We start from the raw sequence: 21,682 nt of genomic DNA on the forward strand, positions 1-21,682 counted from the left end.
GAATAAAGGGGAGAGATTTTTGGGGTCCATCCATAAAGTCAGTAAAATGATGGTCCATTGTTCTATGAATCTGTGATAACAACATTTATTTATCTATCTGAATAATATCCACTGTTAACCAGGATGTTTATTATTATTTGCACCATAGTATATAGTCATCTTAAAGATGGAAATCATTATTTTATCCAGAAATAAAATGGGTTAAATGTGACCAAAAATAGTGATAAAGGTGGTGAAATAGAATGTTTTAAAAACCACAAAAATTGGTTAAAAGTTGCAAATTACAGTGGCCAAAAACAGACAGAAAAAGTGGTTAATAAAAGGGTTCAAAGTGTCATTATTGTAACAATTAGTTTAAACTGGCAAATAATGGGCATGACAAATTGTGAATGTGGTTAAATTTGCAAAAAAAATAAGCATTAAATATGGTGAAAAGAGGTTAAAAGTGACCATAATGGGTCAACAGATGTGACATTAGGTGGGAAAAGTGAAGGAAATGGTTTGTAAGTGTCTTGAAAGTGGAACAAATGTGCAGAAAGGGAAGAAATGGGAGTAATGTAGCAAAAATATGGCAAGAAAAAGAGATGAAAATAGGTTAAAATATGGCAAGTTTGGTGTAAAAATCTTCAAAAAATTTTCAAAAAATATTCTTAAAGGTTCCTTGAAGGCATCTGGTGACCAGCTCCAAGTGTCTCGCGACCCCAAAAGGTTGAGAACCCCTGTTGTAGGGAACTAAAAACATGTCAGTTCTGCTTTTAATGGCATAACTTTGTAACAAATGGAGGTCACTGCCCTGAACATTCATAAAATAATAACTATTAATGTAGTACCGCTCCATGTCAGTAGGTGGCAGTAGGGAGCAAAGTAAGGCTGCTTATTCTTTTTTACAATGTGCTTCACAGGGTTGATAAGTTCAGCTTTTGTAGTGTTAAGTGTTAATACTCGCACTCTTGCAAACTTTCAAAACCTCCAACTTCAAGATATTCACATTTATTTTCCAGATCGCGCCAACAGGACGTTGTTCCGCTGCGAGAGCGACGCGAAAGCTCTGCAGCGCTGGGGGTTAATGTTCTCGGACTCAAAAAGAGCAAGTGATCGACTGAAATCAGCCGTGTGCAGCTTCTATCTGCCTTTAACGTTAAAACAAGAAAAAAATTAAAAATTCATCACATCAGACTCTAAAAATCAACCAGGAAAACAATAAAAGCAGAGACGGTAAAACATCCAAACTGATATATATCTCTCTCTATGTTCATTGTACTTACACAAAGAAACCAGGAAGGAGGAAAGAAATCATCTCCAGTGTTTACCTTTTTCACTTAGTGTGTAGTGTCGTGTACATTCTCTTCTTTATAACGGCACGCCTACGACTTCTCAGGCTACAAACAAGTCTCTCAGTAGTAAAAGGTTCTGGGGCGTGGCGAGGAAAACAAAGGATCCACAGTGAAGGAACGTCTCTGTAGTGGAAAAAACTAAACAAATCCAGATTGTCCAATAAAGCGTGGCAGCATAAAAAAACAAAGCTCCGCCCCTTCTCAAACTTCCACCTTCGTCACTGTCCAGGGGGGAAAATTGGGACGCTGGTTCTGGTTTTTTAGGTCAGTTAACAGTGGTCTGTTGCATGTGATCGCTCCACAGGTTTACACGCACACACGCACGCACACACACACTCACACACGCACACACATACGCTCACACACCTCTTCTCTTTAGGGGAAATAACGCTCCCCAAAGTTCAGCGATAATCACGTATCAGAAAAAACCTCTGCACGCCTCTCTCGCTCTCCGCCACCTTTGACCTTTTCACCTCCCGCCCACTCTCATCTCATCCTGTTCTGCCGCATCAGCGGGACGATGCAGGACGGCGGTCCGGCTTTGCTCAGGAAGGCGTGTGTGAGGAGTTCGCTGGCCGACGCTCTTTGAGCTGGATCTCGAACCAACATCCTGTCCAGGAAGCCTTTGAGCAAAGGAGAGACCTGAGAGCAGACGGACAGGTTTACTGCTACATCTATCAAGTTTACTCAAGAAAATATAAAAACAAAATTTGTCCAAATTTTTTTTTTAAACTTTGGCTGTGTTGAAAATGTCAAAACGAACATACTATGCACTACAAACTCAATGAGTATATACTGTCTACTACATACTATAAGCAGGGCTTTAAATGAACCAGTTAGCATGTCTAGTAGATTCTTTTCCAGCAGCAAAAATAAACTATATTATGAGTGTCACGGAATAGATTTAAGCGTTTCATATTTTATTTTATTGCAGAAATACATTAAAATGGTAAAAATATAAACATTTAATTTAAAAACAATATACTGTGTCGACAGCAGCCTTCCTTTTATGTACTTCAGGTTTTTCAACACCTGATAAATATCTCCACGTTTGTCTTTTCTAACTCATTTTACAACTTAATTTCAGCTCCTATTGTTTGTTTTGAGCCGTCTTCTCCGATTCCAAACCATAACAATCACGCTAACGTAAGCACATAGCCAATTGTTGTAAGACACGTCAACGTCACGACATCGTGTTCATGGGAAACGTAGGATTAGCACAACTAGCTGTGTTGCCAGATATACGTTACGTTTTAAAGTCTAAACTTTCTTGGCGGAAAGCAGCCCAATCTGGCAACAATGACTTGTCACATCGTTTCTGCAGCTTGCCCATTCAAACAGATGCAGTGTTGTTTGTTTTGGGAAAGTGACCAAGTAGAACACATGTCAAACTCTAGGCCCGTGGGCCAAGTTTGGTCCGCCAGAGCATCTAGTCCGGCCCACAGGAAAATGTAGTTTAAAGTAAAAAATATAGCAAAAACAGGACTTTTTGTAAATTATCATATAGGTTGTAGCTAAAATAGGATAGAGGTTGCAGTAAAACATTATTTACGTTAATATTAAATCACAATTATTTTTAAAAACCTAGAAAATTCTCAGAAATTATCCCACAGAATTAGTTTTTTCCGTCACAAAAAACATTGAAAGAAATGTTTTTATCCGGCCCACTTGAGGTCAAACTGGGTCGTAGGTGGCCCTTAAACTAAACATCCCAGAAGTACAATATCAACATGGGCTCATTTCATCCTTAAAACTTGAGGAAACACATTTCACGCCAACATTTCTGAGATTTTCGGAGACTGATTGTGCTTCCTGTTAACGTCAAAACAAGAGCCTTATAAAACAAATGGACGACAAGAAGAGATGCCTTTGTTTTGAAAAAGGGGATGTTTGATTTTTAGCTTGAAGCCGGTCTTAGAACAATTTTATGTTCTGCTTGCAATGCATCATGGGACGATTGACTATAGCTAGTGTACCCACCGTGCATTCTTAAAAAACGTCCTATATAGTATACATCTGGGCATTTCTCGCATACTCAATCTTTCCATACTATCTAATGTAAATGCACTACATACTAACTTTGACATCATGATGACTTAGTATAAGCAGTATGTTAGTATGACATTTACAACACAGCCCATGTCTTCCACAATGTGAAATGTCCTCCCATCCTCATCCATGTGGCTTCTTTCTTCTGTCGTGCTGTGAAAATGAAGCTGCTACTAGCGTTCACTGCTAATGCTGTGGTTAATGCGTGTGGTTTATCTGGAGCTGAAGACATCAGTTGGTGGTGCTGTTGTCTTTAGGAAGTGTTTCCTCTACTCGTCTCTGATTGTACCGCGTTAGAGGAGCTGAATGACGGAGGCTTCAAACGAACCTTGTGCAGATTCTTCAGTTTTGGCGGCAGGTTGTCTCGGATCATTTTCATGGCTTTGAGCGGCGGCTCGTTGAAGTACGGCGGCTCACCGTCCACCATCTCGATGACCATGATTCCCAGAGACCACATGTCCACCTGCACAACAGGAGGGGGGGGAGGAGTCAACAGGAGGGACACTCAGATTGGACAGGACATTTAACCTGACCAACGGACTCTTTCTGTCCTGAAAAATCATCGATACATGAATACACCCCTAGGTGGCGTTTGCCATTCAGTGACATGATTGGTCATCATTTCATAAGCCAGTAACTCTCAAAATTTATTGGCCCCTTTGTCCGACTACTACATTTTGCTCAGAATTCTGGAAAAAAAAAAACAACTATAAAGCATAATGATGGAATGAATGAGTGATAACACACATTTCAAAGAGTCTCATTATGTAAATAAGTGGAATAAAACAGTAATTAGTGACCCCTGAATAGATTTACTTTATAGTTTTTATCATTTACGGTAAGACCAAGACTGATTCTTGTATTTTCAGTTCATGTTCTCATCAAGATCATTTCTATCATCATTTTGTGTGTTTTGTTGTTGTTTGTCTGTTCTTTTTATTATTCATTGAGTATATTTTTCTCTCATTTTGTGTGTTTTTGTGTGTTGTTCCGTGTGTGTGTTTTTGGTGTCGTTTTTGTATGTTTCTCATTTATTTTTCTCTCATTTAGTGTGTCTTTGTTGACATGTTGTGTATTGCTGGTAATAGTAAGTATTTTCCTCTCTTAGTGCGTGTGTTTTTGGTGCCATTTTGTTGTTGTTTGTCTGTTATTTTTATCATTCAGTATGTTTTTCTCTTATTTTGTGTGTTTTTGTTATCATTTTGTGAGTTGCTGGTAATATTCAGTGTGATAAGCTTTTCTAACTAAAAATAAACATTATGAAACCTTTCATTTGTTAATTTTCCTCTGTCTCAAGTACCCCCTGTAGTGCCACCGTGTACCCCTAGGGATACACGTACCCCAATTTGAGAAACACTGTCCTAAGCTATCCACTATGGCTGCTGATATCATGAAAACGCAATTTTCTAACCGCAAAGGCTGCAATTTATTCTATTTTTTTTCTTGTCCTATTAAGTTCCGAGAGTGTTTAAAAAGTGCAGTCCACATGTTTACATGTTTCATGAAATGTGAAGTTATTTAGATATGTTGAAGAGGTAAAGCCACAGATATGTTTGCTTTATTGTTGTAATCTGTGCTGTAAAATTTATATTTTACATTTATTTAAAGGTTAAATAAATCTGAAATCGTTTATCATGAAAGTTTGATTTATTGCTTGTGTTCATTGAAAAATACACGACATGAGGCCCTTGAAAAAATAATTGCATATTAAATCACAATATTGAGGAATAAAAATCGCAATTAGATAGTTTTCCACAATCGTTCAGCCCTACTATCCACTGACTTTTTCCACCAACGCTCCTTATCACCGTATTTAGAGGAGAGTGATCGTTACCTCTGGTCCGTACGGCAGCCTAGAGATGAGCTCCGGCGCCATCCAATACGGCGTTCCCACCAGGGACTTCCTTCTCTGGACTTCTTTAGACACTTGAGCACAGAAACCAAAGTCGGAAAGCTTCACCTGCAACAGAAGAAATGAAAACGTCATCATTCTAAGCATTCATCACAAGATCAAGGACATTTTGAGGAGTGGATAAACATGGGAATAAGACGAGTTAATAAAAAAAACAGAACCATTAAATGATTAATTTTGCTCAGATAAAAACAGATTACACTGTTCAAATAGTTTTACTAAAAAGTATAATACCTTTTTTGTGGCATTGTTACAATCTACTGTATATTTAGTCCTCAGTCAATGTTTGGTTTTCTCTGTAAACACAGCTGCAGGTGTTTGATGGTTATGATGAATGTTAAAAATGTGTTTTTGTGGCTTTCTTCATCCTGTTCATGGTAAATATGTCCTCTCTTATGTCAGCCTGACAGTGTAGTGACTGTCAGCTGTGATTGTTGAAGGAAATGGCAAAAATTATTCCTGAACAATCATTTATTTTTATTTCTTTTGTACAAATATGACCATTATTGTTAAAAATGTACTGAAAAGTTTAAATAAAAAAAATCTGAAAAACTCTGGAGTCAATCAGGCTCTAGAACAAGGGGTGGTCAACCTTTATCCCAGCGGGGGCCACAAACATGTGTTTGTTTGATCAAAAGGCCCCATTATGTACATTCATGTCAGCATTTAGAAATATGACCAATTAATGAGTTAATACAGGAAAGAACCAAACGTTTTTCTGTCATTCTGTGTATGTTTGTTTTTCATGTGCATTTCTGTTGTCATTTTATGAATTTTTCATGTAAAATATATCACTTTTAGAGTCACGTATTTGTAATGTCAATATTTTGTACTTTTGTTGTCATTTTCTGTCATTTTGTATCTTTTTTGAGTCATTTTGTGTTATTTGGAATTTTGTCATTTTAGGCAGTCACTTATTTGGTGTTCTTCTTGTCTTTTTGTGTACTTTTGTTGTCATTTTGTGTTATTTTGAGTCTTTTTTGTGTATTTTCATTCTTGTTTTGTAAATTTTTGTCCTAGTTTTGCGTGTTTCTGGAGTATTTTCTGTGTTTTTCTTTTCTTTTACTGTATTTTTTCATTGTAAAGTTGTAATTTTTTTAGTACTCTAGTATTCTTATGTATTTTAATACCATTCTGTGCATTTACTATGGGGGCCGCATACAATTAAACTGAGGGCCGTATGTCACACACACACTCCTCTGCCGAGAAAATCACTCGATACCGCCCGCTTCCCTTTCTTGCAAACCAACAGAGAATGTGTGTTACCACCTAAACGACTTCCTGAAAACACACAATCTGCCCTTTTTGTGTCAAACTGTGAAGCCAACCATCAGTCAACACAACAGCCTCACACATTAACAGTATGGATGAACACAAACTCAAGCTTTGATAGTTTCAGGCGAGCTTTTGAATGAATCACTAAGCACAATGAAAGCTGCTCTGCTGCTGCTCGACCAATCCGGAAACGTTCCTGTGCTGTGGTTAAATCATCTGCTCATCTCTGCAGAAAACACGTGGAGGACGTGTCAAACCAGCTCTTTCTGCCCTTTAAATTGTAGGTGAATTTCTGCTGATGCAGCCAAAGGAAATGCATTTCAAAATAAATATTAGGAAGAATGAAAACCTAAGCAAACATACTCTGCACGTCTCTGTGCACAAACGACTCCACTCTTCTCTTTCTGCAAAGAACAATTTAAATTACAATGTTGACTCATGAAATATTGGGCTGGTGGTGACCTAGTTTTCAATCAGAGGCTGCACTATGGGCACTGACACACTTTTAAACACGCACACACACACACACGAGCACGCACACACACACACACACATACACACACGCACGCACGCACACGACTTAATTTTTGCTAAAGAATTGTTAGAAATGAAAAAAATATAGCATTTAAAAAAAATTCAAAACTTTAGCTTATTTCTTCATTCTTTAGCTGAAGTACATGATTTTTTTAATTTATTTTTTTTAATTTATTAAAGTTTTACGTGCTCACGTAAAACTTGATTAATACAATTTTATGTGAGTACTTAAATCACAAGTGTCAAACTCAAGGCGCGGGGGCCAAATCCTGCCCTTTAGAGCATCAAATTCGGCCCACTCGAGAACGTAAAAATAATAGAAAAAACAAGAAACATTTTGAAAATGACCAATAATTCAGTCGACATCTCAGTCCCTTTAAATACATAAATTCAATTAAAATCCACAATATTTGCAGAGCTCAGTTTTCCAGTGCTTATATCACATGACGGAAGTCATTTTTAATCTCAAATTGTTGAAACAATTCCACATTTTTACAAAATCTGGCAAATTTTCCTCAAATTACCCCATGAAAGTTCTCCAAATTCTCAAAATCAGGGAAATTTAAGTGAAGATCCTGCAGGGACTGATATACTCACATATTTCCTTATTTATAAATCATTTATATGTAGAAGTGTAAACCAGGGCACATTAATGTTGAATTTGCATGTATTATGTCTTAAAGGCACCATGCAGACAAAAAAATGCTTATTATGTCGATGAAAAGAAATTTCTAATGTCAAAGCGACTCTTTTCTACAAATGAAATATGTGTCTAAAAGAAACGCCTCTGCTTTCTCCTGCTTTGACTGGCACAGCTTGTGTTTAGGTCTGATCTGCTGACTGTGACGCCACAGCTTCGTTTTTTCTTCTTCTTCGGTTTCATTTTTTGTGGAAGGCACAAACTTGTGCATAAGCGACAGGAAGTGGTGCGTCGGCCAACATGTTTCATTCTACTGAGCATTTAATAAAAGATACGTATGTAATGGTTCATAAAGTGTAACGCAGCCAGTGAGGAAGAGGATGGTTGGGGAGTATTTTTAAATACATGAAGCCATAAAACTGAAGCATTTTATTTCTAATCCTACTGGTAGTTAGTCGGGGTGTGACGTTACACTCAGCTCAGGAGAACGAGACAAATATATGACTGGACCCAGACTTATAGTTAACAGAGTTGCACATGCATTTTGAAATGTTTTATTATAACTCTTTACATGCATAATGTAAGTATGAGCTTTTAATAAACTTATTCTTCCACAAATTGAAACTAAAACTAAAATTTACTCCATCTCCTTCTCTTCTTCTTTTCCTTCTAGGAAAAGGTTTAGGCACATTACTGCCCCCACAGGTCACAAGTAGAAGTTTGGATAGCTCACAATCACAAAAACACAAAACAAAAAACACAAAAAAAAAATCTTGCGAGACAGAATTTAATCTCGCGAGATCTCCAGGCACAAGATCTCGTCACACCCCCAGTAGTTAAACAATATAAAGTTCTTAATGTATGTGTGGGAGCCACATGAATGCTTAAATCTCAATCTCTGTCAATCTCATTTTAGTTCAGGGGCCAAAAGCGAAGTAATTGGATCTTAAGTGGGCCACAGATTTTATGCGGGAAAACGAGCGATTTCAACATTAAAGTCCCCAAGTTTGTACTTTACATGGTGTATAAATCATTCATAAAGTATGTAAATAATATAAAATAAGTAACAGATATCAGTCCCTGCTGGATTTTCTCTTAATTTGCGTAAATAATGTGATATCATTTCAGGAAAATTGATTTCTTTGAACAATTTGAATTATAAAATGACTGCAGTCGTGTGAAAAGAGCTCACGGAATTGTGTATTTAGATATCTGAGCTGATTTATCTACAACTGAATTATTTGGAAATTTGGACAGTAATTTATGTTTTCTCTGTCTTAGAACTTTTTCCTGCGGGCGGAATTTGATGATCTAACTCTAAAGGGCCGGATTTGCCCCCTTGAGTTTGACTCGTGGTTGAAATGATTGTCTTATTCTGTGCACTTCACAGTTTGAACACTAGGGGCATTGTGTTTGTTTATTTCTGCAGGTGTTTTACTACCTTATGAATTCTTTCAATGCTTTCATTTTTTTTTTTGCCAAATACCAAAACACTTTTTGACCCTGCTTTGAAACACGCTGTGTGTGTTACGCACCCGTCCGTCGTGGGTGAGGAGGATGGAGTCGCTCTTGATGTCTCTGTGGATCACGCCCTGCGTGTGGAGAACGGACAGCGCCTTCAGGACGGACAGACACACAGTGGCGATCTGCTCCTCGTTCATCCTGAGAAGGGAGAGAAACCAGAAGCATCCATTTTAAGTGAAAAACGTCTATGAAAATAGAATTTAAAAAAATCACAAAAATAATGTTTCTATAACTAATTGGAATTTTATTACCATAATTAAAACAAAGAGTAAAAAAGGAAATTTGAGCAAACATTTTTAGGAATAATACACATTACATATTTTTTATATTTAATAAACACAAGTTTGAGGAGATTTTTTTTAATGCGTGTTAAAAAATAAACAAATACTGACTTTTGTTTTATTCCTTTAAAGTTTACAGATAATGAAAAACTCTGTGATTGTGCTATGAACACAGCTGTGAGAATATCTTAAAAAACGTTTATTTTCATCTATGCAGACTTTGGGGAGACACTGCCCTCTGCTGGACACACTGTTTATCTTCTGTAGAACCTGTCAGAGAACTCGCACACACACACAAACACACAAACACACACAGCTTAATACCTAGTGTGCGTCACAATGTCCGTCAGAGCTCCTCCTTCCAGGAACTCCATGACCACCCACAGCTCGTCTCCCACCAGGTAGCTGTTGTACATCTCCACCACATTCTCGTGGTGATAGTCCCGCATGATCACCACCTGTGGGTTACCATGGAAACAAGAACAGTGAAACATGACTCCATTGCTATGGCGTTGCTGCTGCAGCTCTCACAGGGTTAACCCTCCACCGCACACCACACCACACCTCTGTGTGTCGAGTACGACCTTGGACCTTTATCAGTAGCACAGTTTAGAGTGATTGGTGGATTTTTCTGTGTGTTAGTCATTTGTCTGAAGTCTGTGCAGGTTGTTTGTGGATCCTGATGATTTCAAATGTTTAGATGGCTCGGTCCACTCTCTGCTCTGGAAATGTCCATGAACATAAAACAATGTGTCCAAACTTTGCTCTGATTTCTTTTTCACTCGTTTCCCTCACATTTCACCTCTGTCTGTGTGAATATCTCCATCCTCTCACTGTCGAGTCTCTCCCTTCTTTATGACCCCGCCCCTCTCCACAAACAGAGCTACATGTATTGACCAATCACGCATGGTCAATATAAATAAAAACCAAAACAAATCAGCTCCCAATCAGGAACAGGCTCCCATTATTCCCTTCTTTTTAGGATGAGGTGTGCACCTGCGCACGTATAACTTTACTTTCCCATTACAAATTTTTCAAAAGAAACTCGTTACATTTAATTCATTAAATTGAATAAAATAAACCTCAAATACTATGCTGTTGGGGTTCTTAAAGCAAATGGAGATGGGTGAAAAATAGCATAATGTCCCCTTTAATACCTCATTGAAGAGCAGCTCTCGGCGCTGCTGCTTCCTTAGGTCCATCTTCTTCACAGCCACCAGTTTCCCGGTGGTTTTCACCGTAGCGATGCACACGATCCCAGTGGATCCCTCTCCGATCTTAATGTAGTGGTCCAGGTACGTCCGTGGATCCCCGGGATCCACAACCATCTGCAGCGCAGCCCGGAACTGCTCGTGTGACACTCGCTGTGGCTCCCGCTGAGGCGAGTGGCCCTGGGGGGGAGCACCGGGGGCCGCGGGCCCCGAGGACATGGGAGGCCGCGGAGCTGGGACGTTGGGGTGGGGGGTGTGCGGGTGCTGAGGGGCCTCAGGGTTCAAGATGGGGTGGGAGGCGTGATGGGGATGCTGGTGGTTGACAGGCGGCTTGGACCGCGGGGAGCCGCGGGCGGAGCCGCTGGAGGGGCCGTTCTGAGGGACGGCTTCATGGTGACGACCCGGCTGGAGGAAGAGGAGGAGGAAACATCAGTGAAGGATATTCATAATAGTGATCAATAGTTTATATACAGTAAATGTGTGTTACTTCCGGAAAAAAAAAACAATTGATGTGAATAGCACAGTTCAACAATGGCTACGTTTACATGAGGGCTTTAATTCCTTTTTAATTCAGGATCAAAATTAAATCCTCTTTAAACTGACCTTGTAAACACTTAATACCAAATTAAAATGATCATTCCAAATGAAACCTAAATCTAAAGTAAGTGGCTGGTTTATTCTGATTTCAATTCCTTGACCTTGTATACGTTTAATTCTGCTTTAAATTAATTCAATTCTGCACATGCTCCTCCTGTCGCGATGACGCGCTGGTGAGCACATAATCCAAGATGGCTGCCCGAAGCAAGTGTTGGACATAAACCTCAATTTGGAATTACTATTTCCAAGTAAACACGGAGCAAAATACTTGAAGTCCGAATAACTAATTATGAATAATTAATTCCAAATGAATAAACATCATGTAAACGTGGCCATTAAGGCATTTAAAGAGCTTTACAGCAAACAAAAAGACGAACAAAGGAAACAAAAACAAATGCAAGCAGTTCAAATTAACACTGACCGAACAACCATCAATCAGGCTTATAGAAAAGTTATTGAGCAGCATTGCGTCTATATGGAGTGCGACACCAGCTAAATATTACCGCTCTACAAAATAAAAGCTTTAAAATGACAATCCCTAATGCAGCGTGGAGCAGCTCCATCCTCACCTGTCCCGTGGGGCTGCGGCCGCCCTCGCTGTCCGTCCTCGGGTAGGTGTTGAACGGCCGCGTGCTCTGCTGGGCCGTCTTCATCACACCATCGCTGACCGGCAGGTTGGGGGTGCGGATGTTGGGGCCCGAGAGGGGCCTCTTGTCTCTAGGGGACTGAGGGCTGCCGTCCCGAGGCTGGTAGCTGGACTTGGGCCTGTGGTCGTTGGGCGGGTCTCGTCGGATCACCTGCTCCCACACAAGGACGTGTCAGACATGAAGCTCTAGATGAATAATGACTACAATGTGTGTGTATATATATGTACACACACACACACACACATATATACATACAGTATAAGTATATACTGTACATGTATCCAAACAGAACACAACATTTTTCTCACAGACAACAGTTCTCTATCTTTATTTCCCATTCATTTCAATGTGAATTGTTTGTCTTATAAAATGTCCCTCTCTTTTCTTTTATCTATAGGTACCCTGACTTTGGGGTTGACGAATCCTGATCTGCAGTGCGTGGTCTAACCCTCTGGTGATACACCAAGGTGAGGGGTTGGAGGGGGGTGGGGAAGTTAGCAGGGAAGAGGGATACAAGATAGGATATGGAATGGGTGAGGAATAGTTTTAAGTGATGCGATGTGAAATTGTGGTTGTGTATATTGTGTTTATTGTTGTGTTGTCAAGCCAGTTTGGTGACCAGTGTGTGGTTTAGGAATAATGGTGGTGGCTGTGAACAGAGGAAGAGGTGAGTGGAAATTCCATAAAACAGGTATTTGGGAACAACGTGTCTAAGGTTGAGCCCAGTATGAGTGTTATCCCACAGCCCAAGGCCAGTGCATCCATGACAAATGTATTTCCAAGTACCGCCACTGCAAAACCCAAGAGCCGCCCCCGGGCCCGAAGAAGCAGTCAGGCCAGCAGCAAGAGCAGGCAGCCTAAGGGCCCCCGGCGACCACCCCACGGCCAAGCAGTCCCCCGAACGCCCCCAAGATCCCAAGCCGAGAGGCAGCCATCGCCCCCCCATACACACCCGAGAAAGCCCCAAGGAGCCAAGGACCCAGCGCACCACGCCACCGATCCCACCCCCAACCCCCAGACCCCCCACCCCATCGACCCCCCCACCCCCCCACCCCACCCCCGCGCCTAACCCCCCGAGGGGAGGGCCCAGAGAACTCCCTGCCCGAGGCCCCAGCGGAGGAGCCGAAGCCCACACCCAGCAGACGACCAGAACCGCGCCGAACAGGCAGCCAGTGGGCACCCGCCGGCGAGCCCAGAGCCAGCAGGGGCCCGACCCCAGGCCAGAAGGACCCGGAACGGATGCAGCACCAGGAGCAGCCCGCCCAGGGAGGACGACCACACCCCAAGCCGCATAAGGCACCAGGGGGCCGCTGGGAGTCTCCCCGCCGGCCCCCAGGCACCCCAACCTAGCCCCCCACGGCGCCCCAGATCACCCTTCACTGATGCCGCCCGCGCCACGAGCTTCAGTTCTTTTTTTTTTTTTAAAGCCAGGGCCCCCTCCAAGGGCCAAGCCAGACCGCCCCGCCGGGATGTGGCCCCCTATTCCGGCCCCCGACACCCTACCTCACGGGGCACTGCCCAAGCAGGGGCCGTACCAGTAGGTACGCAAGGGCGCGGCACGCGCCACCCGCCCCGAAAGACCCCCGCCAGGACCGGCCCGGCCAGCAGGCCAAGCACCCCGGGCCCCAGGAGCACCCCCCGGGACCAGGACCCCCCAAGGGCAAGCCCCCGGGCCAAGCCCCCCGGGACGCATCCCCCACCCCCGCCCGGGACCCGGCCACGGCCCAGCAGGACCGCACAGCCCCGGACAGCCCACGGCCAGCAGCCCAGGGCCCGCCGCCCCCCGGACAGCGCCAGCCACGGAGCAGCGCCCCCCGCCGGCCCGCGAGCAACCGGCGATCCCCACCGCGGGGACGGAGGCACCCCAACAGCACACATCAAGTGCGGGACAGCAGCCCCCAGCCAAAGATGCCCCGGACCCACCCACCAGTCCGCAAACGGCAGGACAGACCCACCAGGCGGCCGACAGCAACCTCCACCACCGGAACAGCTAGCGCCGCCCCCCAGTAAACAGCATCACCCCGAGGCGCCAAGCAACCCCGCCCCAACCCCGGCGAGGACACCAGCACCCCCCCAGCACACCCACCCCCCAAACCGGCGAGGCAGGCCGCCCCGGGCCCGCACACCGCGGGGCCCGCCCCCAAGGCCACCAGGAGACAAAGCAAGCACCAAGCCACACCCAAGGGGGAGAGGCACCCCCGCGCCCCACCCGGCCGACACAGCCCGGAAAGACCCCGCAAGGAGAGACCCCGGCAAAGCCCCCCCGAGACCCACCGCCACGCCCGACCGCACCATCTTGATGTGCTTTTGCTCTATGCAGTGGCCCAGCCACCAACAGAGGGGCCAGGCCCCCACCGGAGAGGCCCAAATATGTGTACCAACCCACCACCCTGTTATGGTGCCTCTCCATTCCCCAATGGAGAGGCACTTCCCGATCCCCTGTGTGAATGTGTGTGTTTGGTGAATGTATGGGGTGTAATTAAAAGAAGGGGGATGGAGGGGAGCGGTGCTCCCCCTCCAGCCTCTGTGGATTTATGTGTATGTGGTGTAATAGGCCGGAGGGTGTAAAAGATGATACACCCTCCGGGGGGTGACATGTTGAGATGCGATTAAAATTGGAGGGATTAGTAGGGCAACTAGAGGTGGGAGGGCCGCCCCCACGCCACTACATAGTAACACAGGTGGCGGCCCCCTCCACCCCCAGCCCCACCATCCAGCCCCCCAAGGGTTGGGTATTGGTGTGTGGTGCATTTTGTGAGTGAGCCAGACCAGCTGGGAGTGGGGTGAAGTGAACATGTAGGAGGCCTGTCCAGTGTGAGCCGGGCCCGTCCGCGTGGCGGGCCACGCGAGAGGGTAGATGGCGCAGACGGGCAAGTGGCACTGCGGGCCCCGGAACAGCACAGCCGGAGACCCCCCCCCACGGCACCCCCCAGACCGCGCCGGCCCCGCGGAGCACGGCGACACCCCCCACCCCCGGGCACAGCCAGGCACCAACAACATCCCCCGGCGCCCCAGGGGGCGACCCCCGCCGCCCGCCGGCCCGGAGCAACGCCACCCCGCCACCAAGGGGAGCGGCCGAGCGGGGGGGAGGCCCATGCCCGCACCAGGGCCAGCACAGGCCCACCCGGCGCCACGATACAACACTCTCCACCGGGAGGCGGCCCCGGCCCCCCCGACGAGAGAGGACGCCATCCACCGCCAAGCAGGGCCATCCCGCCAGCCACGGACCGGCAAGCCAGAGTACCGAAGCACCCCCAGCCCGGAACCGCCCCCCCACACCAACGGCGCCAATAGAGCCCCCCCCCCCCCACGGAGGCAATCCCCGACGACCCACGCACCGGCACGAGACACCCCCCCGACGCCAGCACACCCCAAACAACAGCGGGCCCAAGGCCACCAGCCCCGCCCCGCCCAAGGCTGCGCAGCGCCGCCACGAGCCGCGGCCGGTCCCCGGGCAGATGGCCGGAGAGCACCTCCCCGGACACGTAGCCCAAGGATCCGCCCCCGGGGCACCCCCGCCCCGGAATCGCGCCCACGGCGCCCGGTGCACCCAGCCAGCAGACCAGCCAATCCCAACGCGGATCCACCGGGCCAGGAACCACGCGCCGCGCCCCCGCACACCCGCCCAATACGACCCCCGGGGAGGCCCCATAGCACCCCTCACCCCACCCCCTAGCCATAACGTCCACACCCCGGCCATTGCGGTCGTACAAAAAGCCCCCGAGGGGGCCCCGCCTAGCCCGTCGCGCAAGCGACATCCCTAGCAAAGGTGCGCCCCAGGGAGCCAAGCCAAGGACCCGCAAGGGCCGACGGAGCAACCCACAGCCACACCCCGCCACCCAGCAACCCAGGAGGCAATCGCCGACCCCGGGCAGCAGCCACCCCCAAAGCTACCCCCACCCCGGATCCCCCCGGACCGGAGCCAAGGACCCCACCACCCCAGGCCCCCCAACGAGACCACCCCCCAGCCAACCCACCCGGCACGGCACCGCCCGCCCCCCAGGCGGGAGCCACAGCCCCCCCACCAGCGCCCCAGGCCAACGGGAGCCCCCCAAACCCAACCCCACAGGATGGCGGGCGCAAGAGCAAAGGAGGAGGAGGGGGGGAGGACGAGACAGGGGGACAGGGAGCAAGGGGAAGGAGCGGCAGGGGAGCACGCAGGGCCCCAGCCCCAGAGACCAACCAGATGCGCATGCAAGGGGCAACGGCGCCAAATCAAACAGCCCCGGGACCCCGTGAACACCCAGAAGGAATGCACACCCGTGCTGAGGCAACAAGGCACCCCGGCAACCCACCCCAGCCATCCTGACCAAGACCACCCCAGAGGCCCAAGGCGGCCCCGGCCTACAGTTGGGCTAGTGCGTTAGTAAAGAGTGGTGCTGGCAGTCGCTTGCAGGCTAGATCATCAGGCTTTTAAAAATTTAGATTTAATGCAATTAAAAAAGGAGTCCAACGCTCCTCAAAGCACGTTATTTTTTTTTGTTTTCTGAGAGCAGACATCTTTTCCATGGAAATAAATTCTGTGAGGAGATTTTGCCATTGGTTTATGTTTAAGGATTTTTTGTCTTTCCAATTTAGTAATATTGTTTTTTTTTGCTATGGCTAGTGCCGCAAGGATTGATTGTGATTGGTTTGCTGGAGGTTGAAGCATTGTCGGGTCTCCAATCAAACAAAGATTTGGAGATAAAGGAATTCTGTAGTCCAAAATGGAGGACAGTTTTTCAGTGATTAGAATCCAAAAGTGTTGAACTGGGGAGCAAAGCCATAAGGCATGTAAATAGGAATCCGCTGTATTCTGGGTGCACTGAGAGCAGATGTCTGTTGCTGAGAAGCCCATTTTATGCATTTTCTGTTGGGTAATGTGGGATCTGTGGAGGACCTTGTATTGAATTAGCTGAAGGTTTGTGTTTTTTGTCATCTTAAAAGTATTACAACAAATTTCTGCCCAGAAATCAGTGCTCGGGGTGATTGAGAGTTCGGCCTCCCACTTCGCGATTGGTAAGTAATTACAGTTAGTGTTCGAAAGCGCTCTGTATATTTTTGAGAGTTTTTTTGATTTTGTTGAGATTTTTTTCATATATATAGCCAGTTCTGGAGGTTGTAACGTAGTTAAGTCTAGTGGAGTGGTTTTCTTTATTGTCTCTGTTACTTGTAAGTACTGTAGAAAGTTACTTTTATTTATATCGAATGCTTGGGTTAGATTGTTATATGACCTGATCTTGTCATTTTCAAAAAGGTCTTGGAGATGAGTGATTCCACTCTCTTCCCATGTCTTCAGATAGAGTGGTGTTTTTTTATTTTTAAAGTCGGGGTTGTGCCAGATTGGAGAGAGTATACTAGTTTTTAATTGGCCATTTGTGATGTCCAGGGCTTTCCACCATGCAGTCAGTGTGGAGGCAATTAGTGGGTTTTTAAAGCAGTTGTGATGTTTGAGGGTCGCAGTGATAAAAGGGAGATCAGAGAGTTTAATGTGTTTGCAGTCTAACTGTTCTATTTCTAGCCAGGTGTTGTAGTATTCTTTTGGATTTAGCCATTCTGTTAAATATAGTATTTGGTTTGCTAAGTAATAATGCATGAAATTAGGGGCTTCTAAACCACCCTCGTCTTTGTTTTTTTGAAGGGTAGAAAGGCTTATTTTAGGTTTTTTATTTCTAGTATAGAATTTTGTAGTTGTAGAATCTAATCTTTGAAACCATTGTTTTGGTGGTTTTAGTGGTATCATTGAGAACAAGTAGTTTATTTTTGGTAAGATTTTCATTTTAACTGAGGCTATCCTGCCAAGTAGTGAGATGGGGAGATTGTTCCATCTCCGCAGATCTTCTGTGACTTTGTCCAACATCGGATCATGATTTAGTTTAATTAATTCATTTAAGTTTGGTGATATATTTAAGCCTAGATATTTAATTGTATTTGTGGTGGAGGGGTGTTGTGGATTTTGGTGTGCAGGATTCCAAGAGTTTTTTGTCAAAGGGAGGATTGATGATTTTGTCCAGTTAATGGAATAGTCTGATAATTTAGAGAAGCTGTTTATTAGATTAAATACTTCCTCTAAAGAGGATTGCGGTTCTTCCAAATAGAGTAAAATGTCATCCGCGTAGAGATTAATTTTGTGTTCTGAGATGGATGAGTGGATTCCTTTAATAACAGAGTTCTGACGTACAGCTGCTGCGAGAGGTTCAACGAATATTGCAAAAAGCAAAGGTGAGAGTGGACAGCCTTGTCTGGTTCCCCTCTGCAGTGTGAAGCTTTGGGATGTTATTTTGTTTGTGGTTACTGAGGCCTTAGGTTTATTGTACAGGGTGGAGATCCATTGTATGAATGATTCTCCGAAGCCAAATTTGCCAAGGACAGTTAGGAGGAATGACCAGTTTACTCTATCAAATGCTTTTTCTGCATCGAGTGACAAGATTATTGTTTTCTTTTTAGAGTTCTGTGCCATGTTGATCACATTAAACAGTCTTCTCACATTGTCTGTGGAGTGTCTATTTTTAATAAAACCTGTCTGGTCTTGGTGTATAATTGACTGTACTACTTTCTCTAACCTGGATGTGAGTGCTTTGGAAATAATTTTTAAGTCTGTGTTAATAAGTGAGATGGGACGATAGCTTGAGGGTAATATGGGGTTTTTGTCTGGTTTAAGTAACAATTTAATGTTCGCTGTATTCATGTGACCTCCTACATGCCCTTTATTTTTGATCTCTGCCCTTTATTTTTGATCTCTGCCCTTTATTTTTGATCTCTGCCCTTTATTTTTGATCTCTGCCCTTTATTTTTGATCTCTGGTGATACTCTAATACACATGTGTCAAACTCAAGGCCCAGGGGCCAAATCTGGCTCTTTAGCGCATACAAATCATCCTACAAGAAAAATTTTAAATGAGAGAGAAAGCATTAATAATTGTGTCATTTACCAAATAATTCAGTTGTAGATATCTTAGTACTGTCAAATTCATAAATTTGTTAAAACGCAAAAATATTTGGAAGGGCTCACAATTTGTTCTATAATCCTGCAATATCTCCAAGAACAACCCCAGTGAACGTCCCTAAATTATAGAAAGATTTGTCACAAAATCGTATCTTTGTGTGTCATTTATTGCATTAATATTGTCGGTGCCTTACAAACTGTTTATAGCAGTTGCATGTGGAAGTGCAAAATAGGGCCGATTACTGTTAAAATTAACGTTTTTATCACTTAAAATCTGCGTTCAAACTGCCCCGTTTTTGTCATGCTCTAATGTTTTTTCTCTATCCTGTTCTGTTCTTTCCTTTAAGTCCCATCATTAAAGGAAGACAGTTTTCATCTCTGAGTCTGTTTCTGCTTGAGATTTCATTTTCATTTATTAAAATATTTATTAAAAACTTTTATATATTTACCATTAGATTTCTGTGTTATATTTTGTAAATCTAAGTTATAAAAGACAGAAAATCGGTCTATTTATCCTTTCGTTTTATGACTTTCCTAAATTTTTTTGGTGAGGCTGACCAACCTCAACTGACCCTGTTATGTACTGCATTGGTATTATTATTGTGAGGCAGTTTGTGTTTTAGTGACTGATTGTTGTTGTTGTTGCTGTGGTCCCACCTGGTCCCGGTCTCGATGCTCTCGGTCTCTGTGAGGAGGAGGTGGGGGTCCAGATCCAGGTCTGACTTTGCTGGGCTCCTGACCTCGAGGCTGCTGCTGAGGCCGACTCTGACCTCCCTCGTCTCGTTGAGACGTTCGCAGTCCCCGCTGAATGGATCTTGGGTCGCCTCCACCGCCATATTGGTCGTGACTGGGTCGGTCTCTGAAAGTCACATGACCGACATTACAGATGTGAGTAAACTGCTAAAGCTTGGATGGGTTCTGACCTCCCTCAGGTTCATCTCCTTACCTGTCTGAGTAGCGTCTGATGGGAGGGTCTCGTCCTCCTGAGGAGTCGGAGTCCCTGCGAGGCTGAATGGGGGGGCTGCCGTGTCGCAGGGAGTTGGACCGCGTCACAGACATGGTGTCGAACTCATCCAGCAGCCATGTCAGCGAGCCGTCCACTGCTAGCTTGTTTCCTCGTACGATGGTCTGCAGAATCAGATCACATTTAAACTGTCGCATGCAGTGGTTTTATTTAGCAAAACCCAATTCTATATTGATATTGCATATGGGTCCGCTACTGGCAAAATACGAGCATTTTATTTAAAGAAAAAAAGTGTTCAAAGGATATTATTTGAGTCTCAAATATATTTTTTTGCTTTTTAATACTTTTCTTCTTTGATTGAAAACATTTTTTTGATTGTAAAGTTTTTTTTTAATCAAATTATTATTTTCAGGTCTACTTAATAGTAGAATATGCTTATATTTACCGTAAGTTAAACTAGTGGATATTTTGCACTTTATAACAAATACATTGTTCTTGTAGGAGTTGTTATTTTTCTGCCGCAACTCCTTTGTCAAGGAACTCCTCCTAGGCTATTAATGCAGCACAAATGACACGTTTGTCATCTCATAGGGGCAATGTCAAAGATGTGCAGTCAACATTTTTTGGAGCCAAAATGTCAAGATCAGGGTCAAGGTCGTGTCAAAACCCCAAATTTTCCATATCGCTTTGAATATTTATCATTCAAGTTCGAAGCTTCCATTTATGAAAAGCTCATCTCAAGTGGAGTATTTTATTTAATTGGACTGAAGCCGTACAACCTACCAGTAAAAAGATCGATAGGGGTCAAAGTTCATGATGTTAAAAAAACAAAACTTTTTCTCCTATAACTTAGCCACAAATTGAGATACAGTGCTCAGACTGGTACCATTGAACAACATTTCCTTTCAATGTGTGACCTTGACCTTCACTCAAGGTACAGGATGTAATATTTGCCATTTTTTTTTAATTTTCAATCGCTAAATACATATTCACCTTCCGAATACAGGTCTTGCCTAGTTTTTGTTGTTATTGAATTTATTCAGGTGTTATTTGGTGTCTTGTAAATTTCTATTTACTTATTTTAGTCACTTGTAGAATATTTTTTATATTCAATGTTAAAATGTATTTAACCTTTTGATTAATATTAAATGGCTCAGTTTTTCTCATACCTGTCGTTGCTGACTATTGTTCTCTGTCAAGGCTTTTCTAACATTCCACACTAACAAACAAGTCATAAAGGTATGTATGATTCGTGTTGATATCTCTTTGGGTAGATTGGTAAGTGAAAAATGTATTGAGACATGATAAATGAATAAAATTGGAGCTGATGTTATTGATCGTTTCTGAGGTGAATCATTGCTGATGATTTTCAGCCTCAGCATCTTCGACACTGTTGTTCTGCTCATTCGTTTCCAATTCTCACCTTCCGTGGTTCCACCGTGGTGATGACCGTGGCGTCGATGAAGGGTTTGGGCCGCTTGGCCGTGTCTTCGATGAGTGACTGCCATTGCCGAGGCAAGCCGACAAACTTCTGCTCCTGCTCGTCAAAGTCCGTGTGCACGCGGTGCTCGAAGTTAGACGGCGCCGAGATCTGGATACGAGATTTTTTCTTCTTGGTGAACATGTTGGCGGCAGCAGCCGAGCATCAGAGCTGGAGAGAGAAGAAGGCACAAGACGTCATTAGATTACCTGGAAGAACTTTCCATTTTGAGCTTTTACAAACACCAGGCAGGTCAACAACATCCAGCAACGCTGTGTGTTACAGCTGCATATGTGACGCCAATACGATG

General features: G+C 44.4%; 1 protein-coding gene across 1 annotated transcript in view; it reads right to left on the minus strand.

Annotated features, from left to right (window-relative positions):
* Window positions 1-599: 599 nt before the first annotated feature.
* pak4 (p21 protein (Cdc42/Rac)-activated kinase 4) overlaps window positions 600-21,682 on the minus strand; it is a 39,136-nt gene continuing 18,053 nt past the window's right edge. The window contains exons 2-11 of the mRNA XM_028465632.1: window positions 21,316-21,543; window positions 19,875-20,056; window positions 19,586-19,787; window positions 11,927-12,154; window positions 10,707-11,165; window positions 9,874-10,007; window positions 9,280-9,406; window positions 5,218-5,343; window positions 3,712-3,846; window positions 600-1,976 (exon numbers count right to left, since the gene is read on the minus strand). Of these exons, the coding sequence (XP_028321433.1) occupies window positions 1,821-1,976; window positions 3,712-3,846; window positions 5,218-5,343; window positions 9,280-9,406; window positions 9,874-10,007; window positions 10,707-11,165; window positions 11,927-12,154; window positions 19,586-19,787; window positions 19,875-20,056; window positions 21,316-21,516 (1,950 nt within the window). The 5' untranslated portion in view covers window positions 21,517-21,543 and the 3' untranslated portion in view covers window positions 600-1,820. The remainder of the gene's footprint in view (window positions 1,977-3,711; window positions 3,847-5,217; window positions 5,344-9,279; window positions 9,407-9,873; window positions 10,008-10,706; window positions 11,166-11,926; window positions 12,155-19,585; window positions 19,788-19,874; window positions 20,057-21,315; window positions 21,544-21,682) is intronic.

This window comes from Gouania willdenowi, chromosome 13 (assembly GCF_900634775.1).
Source record: "Gouania willdenowi chromosome 13, fGouWil2.1, whole genome shotgun sequence".
Taxonomy (NCBI): domain Eukaryota; kingdom Metazoa; phylum Chordata; class Actinopteri; order Blenniiformes; family Gobiesocidae; genus Gouania; species Gouania willdenowi.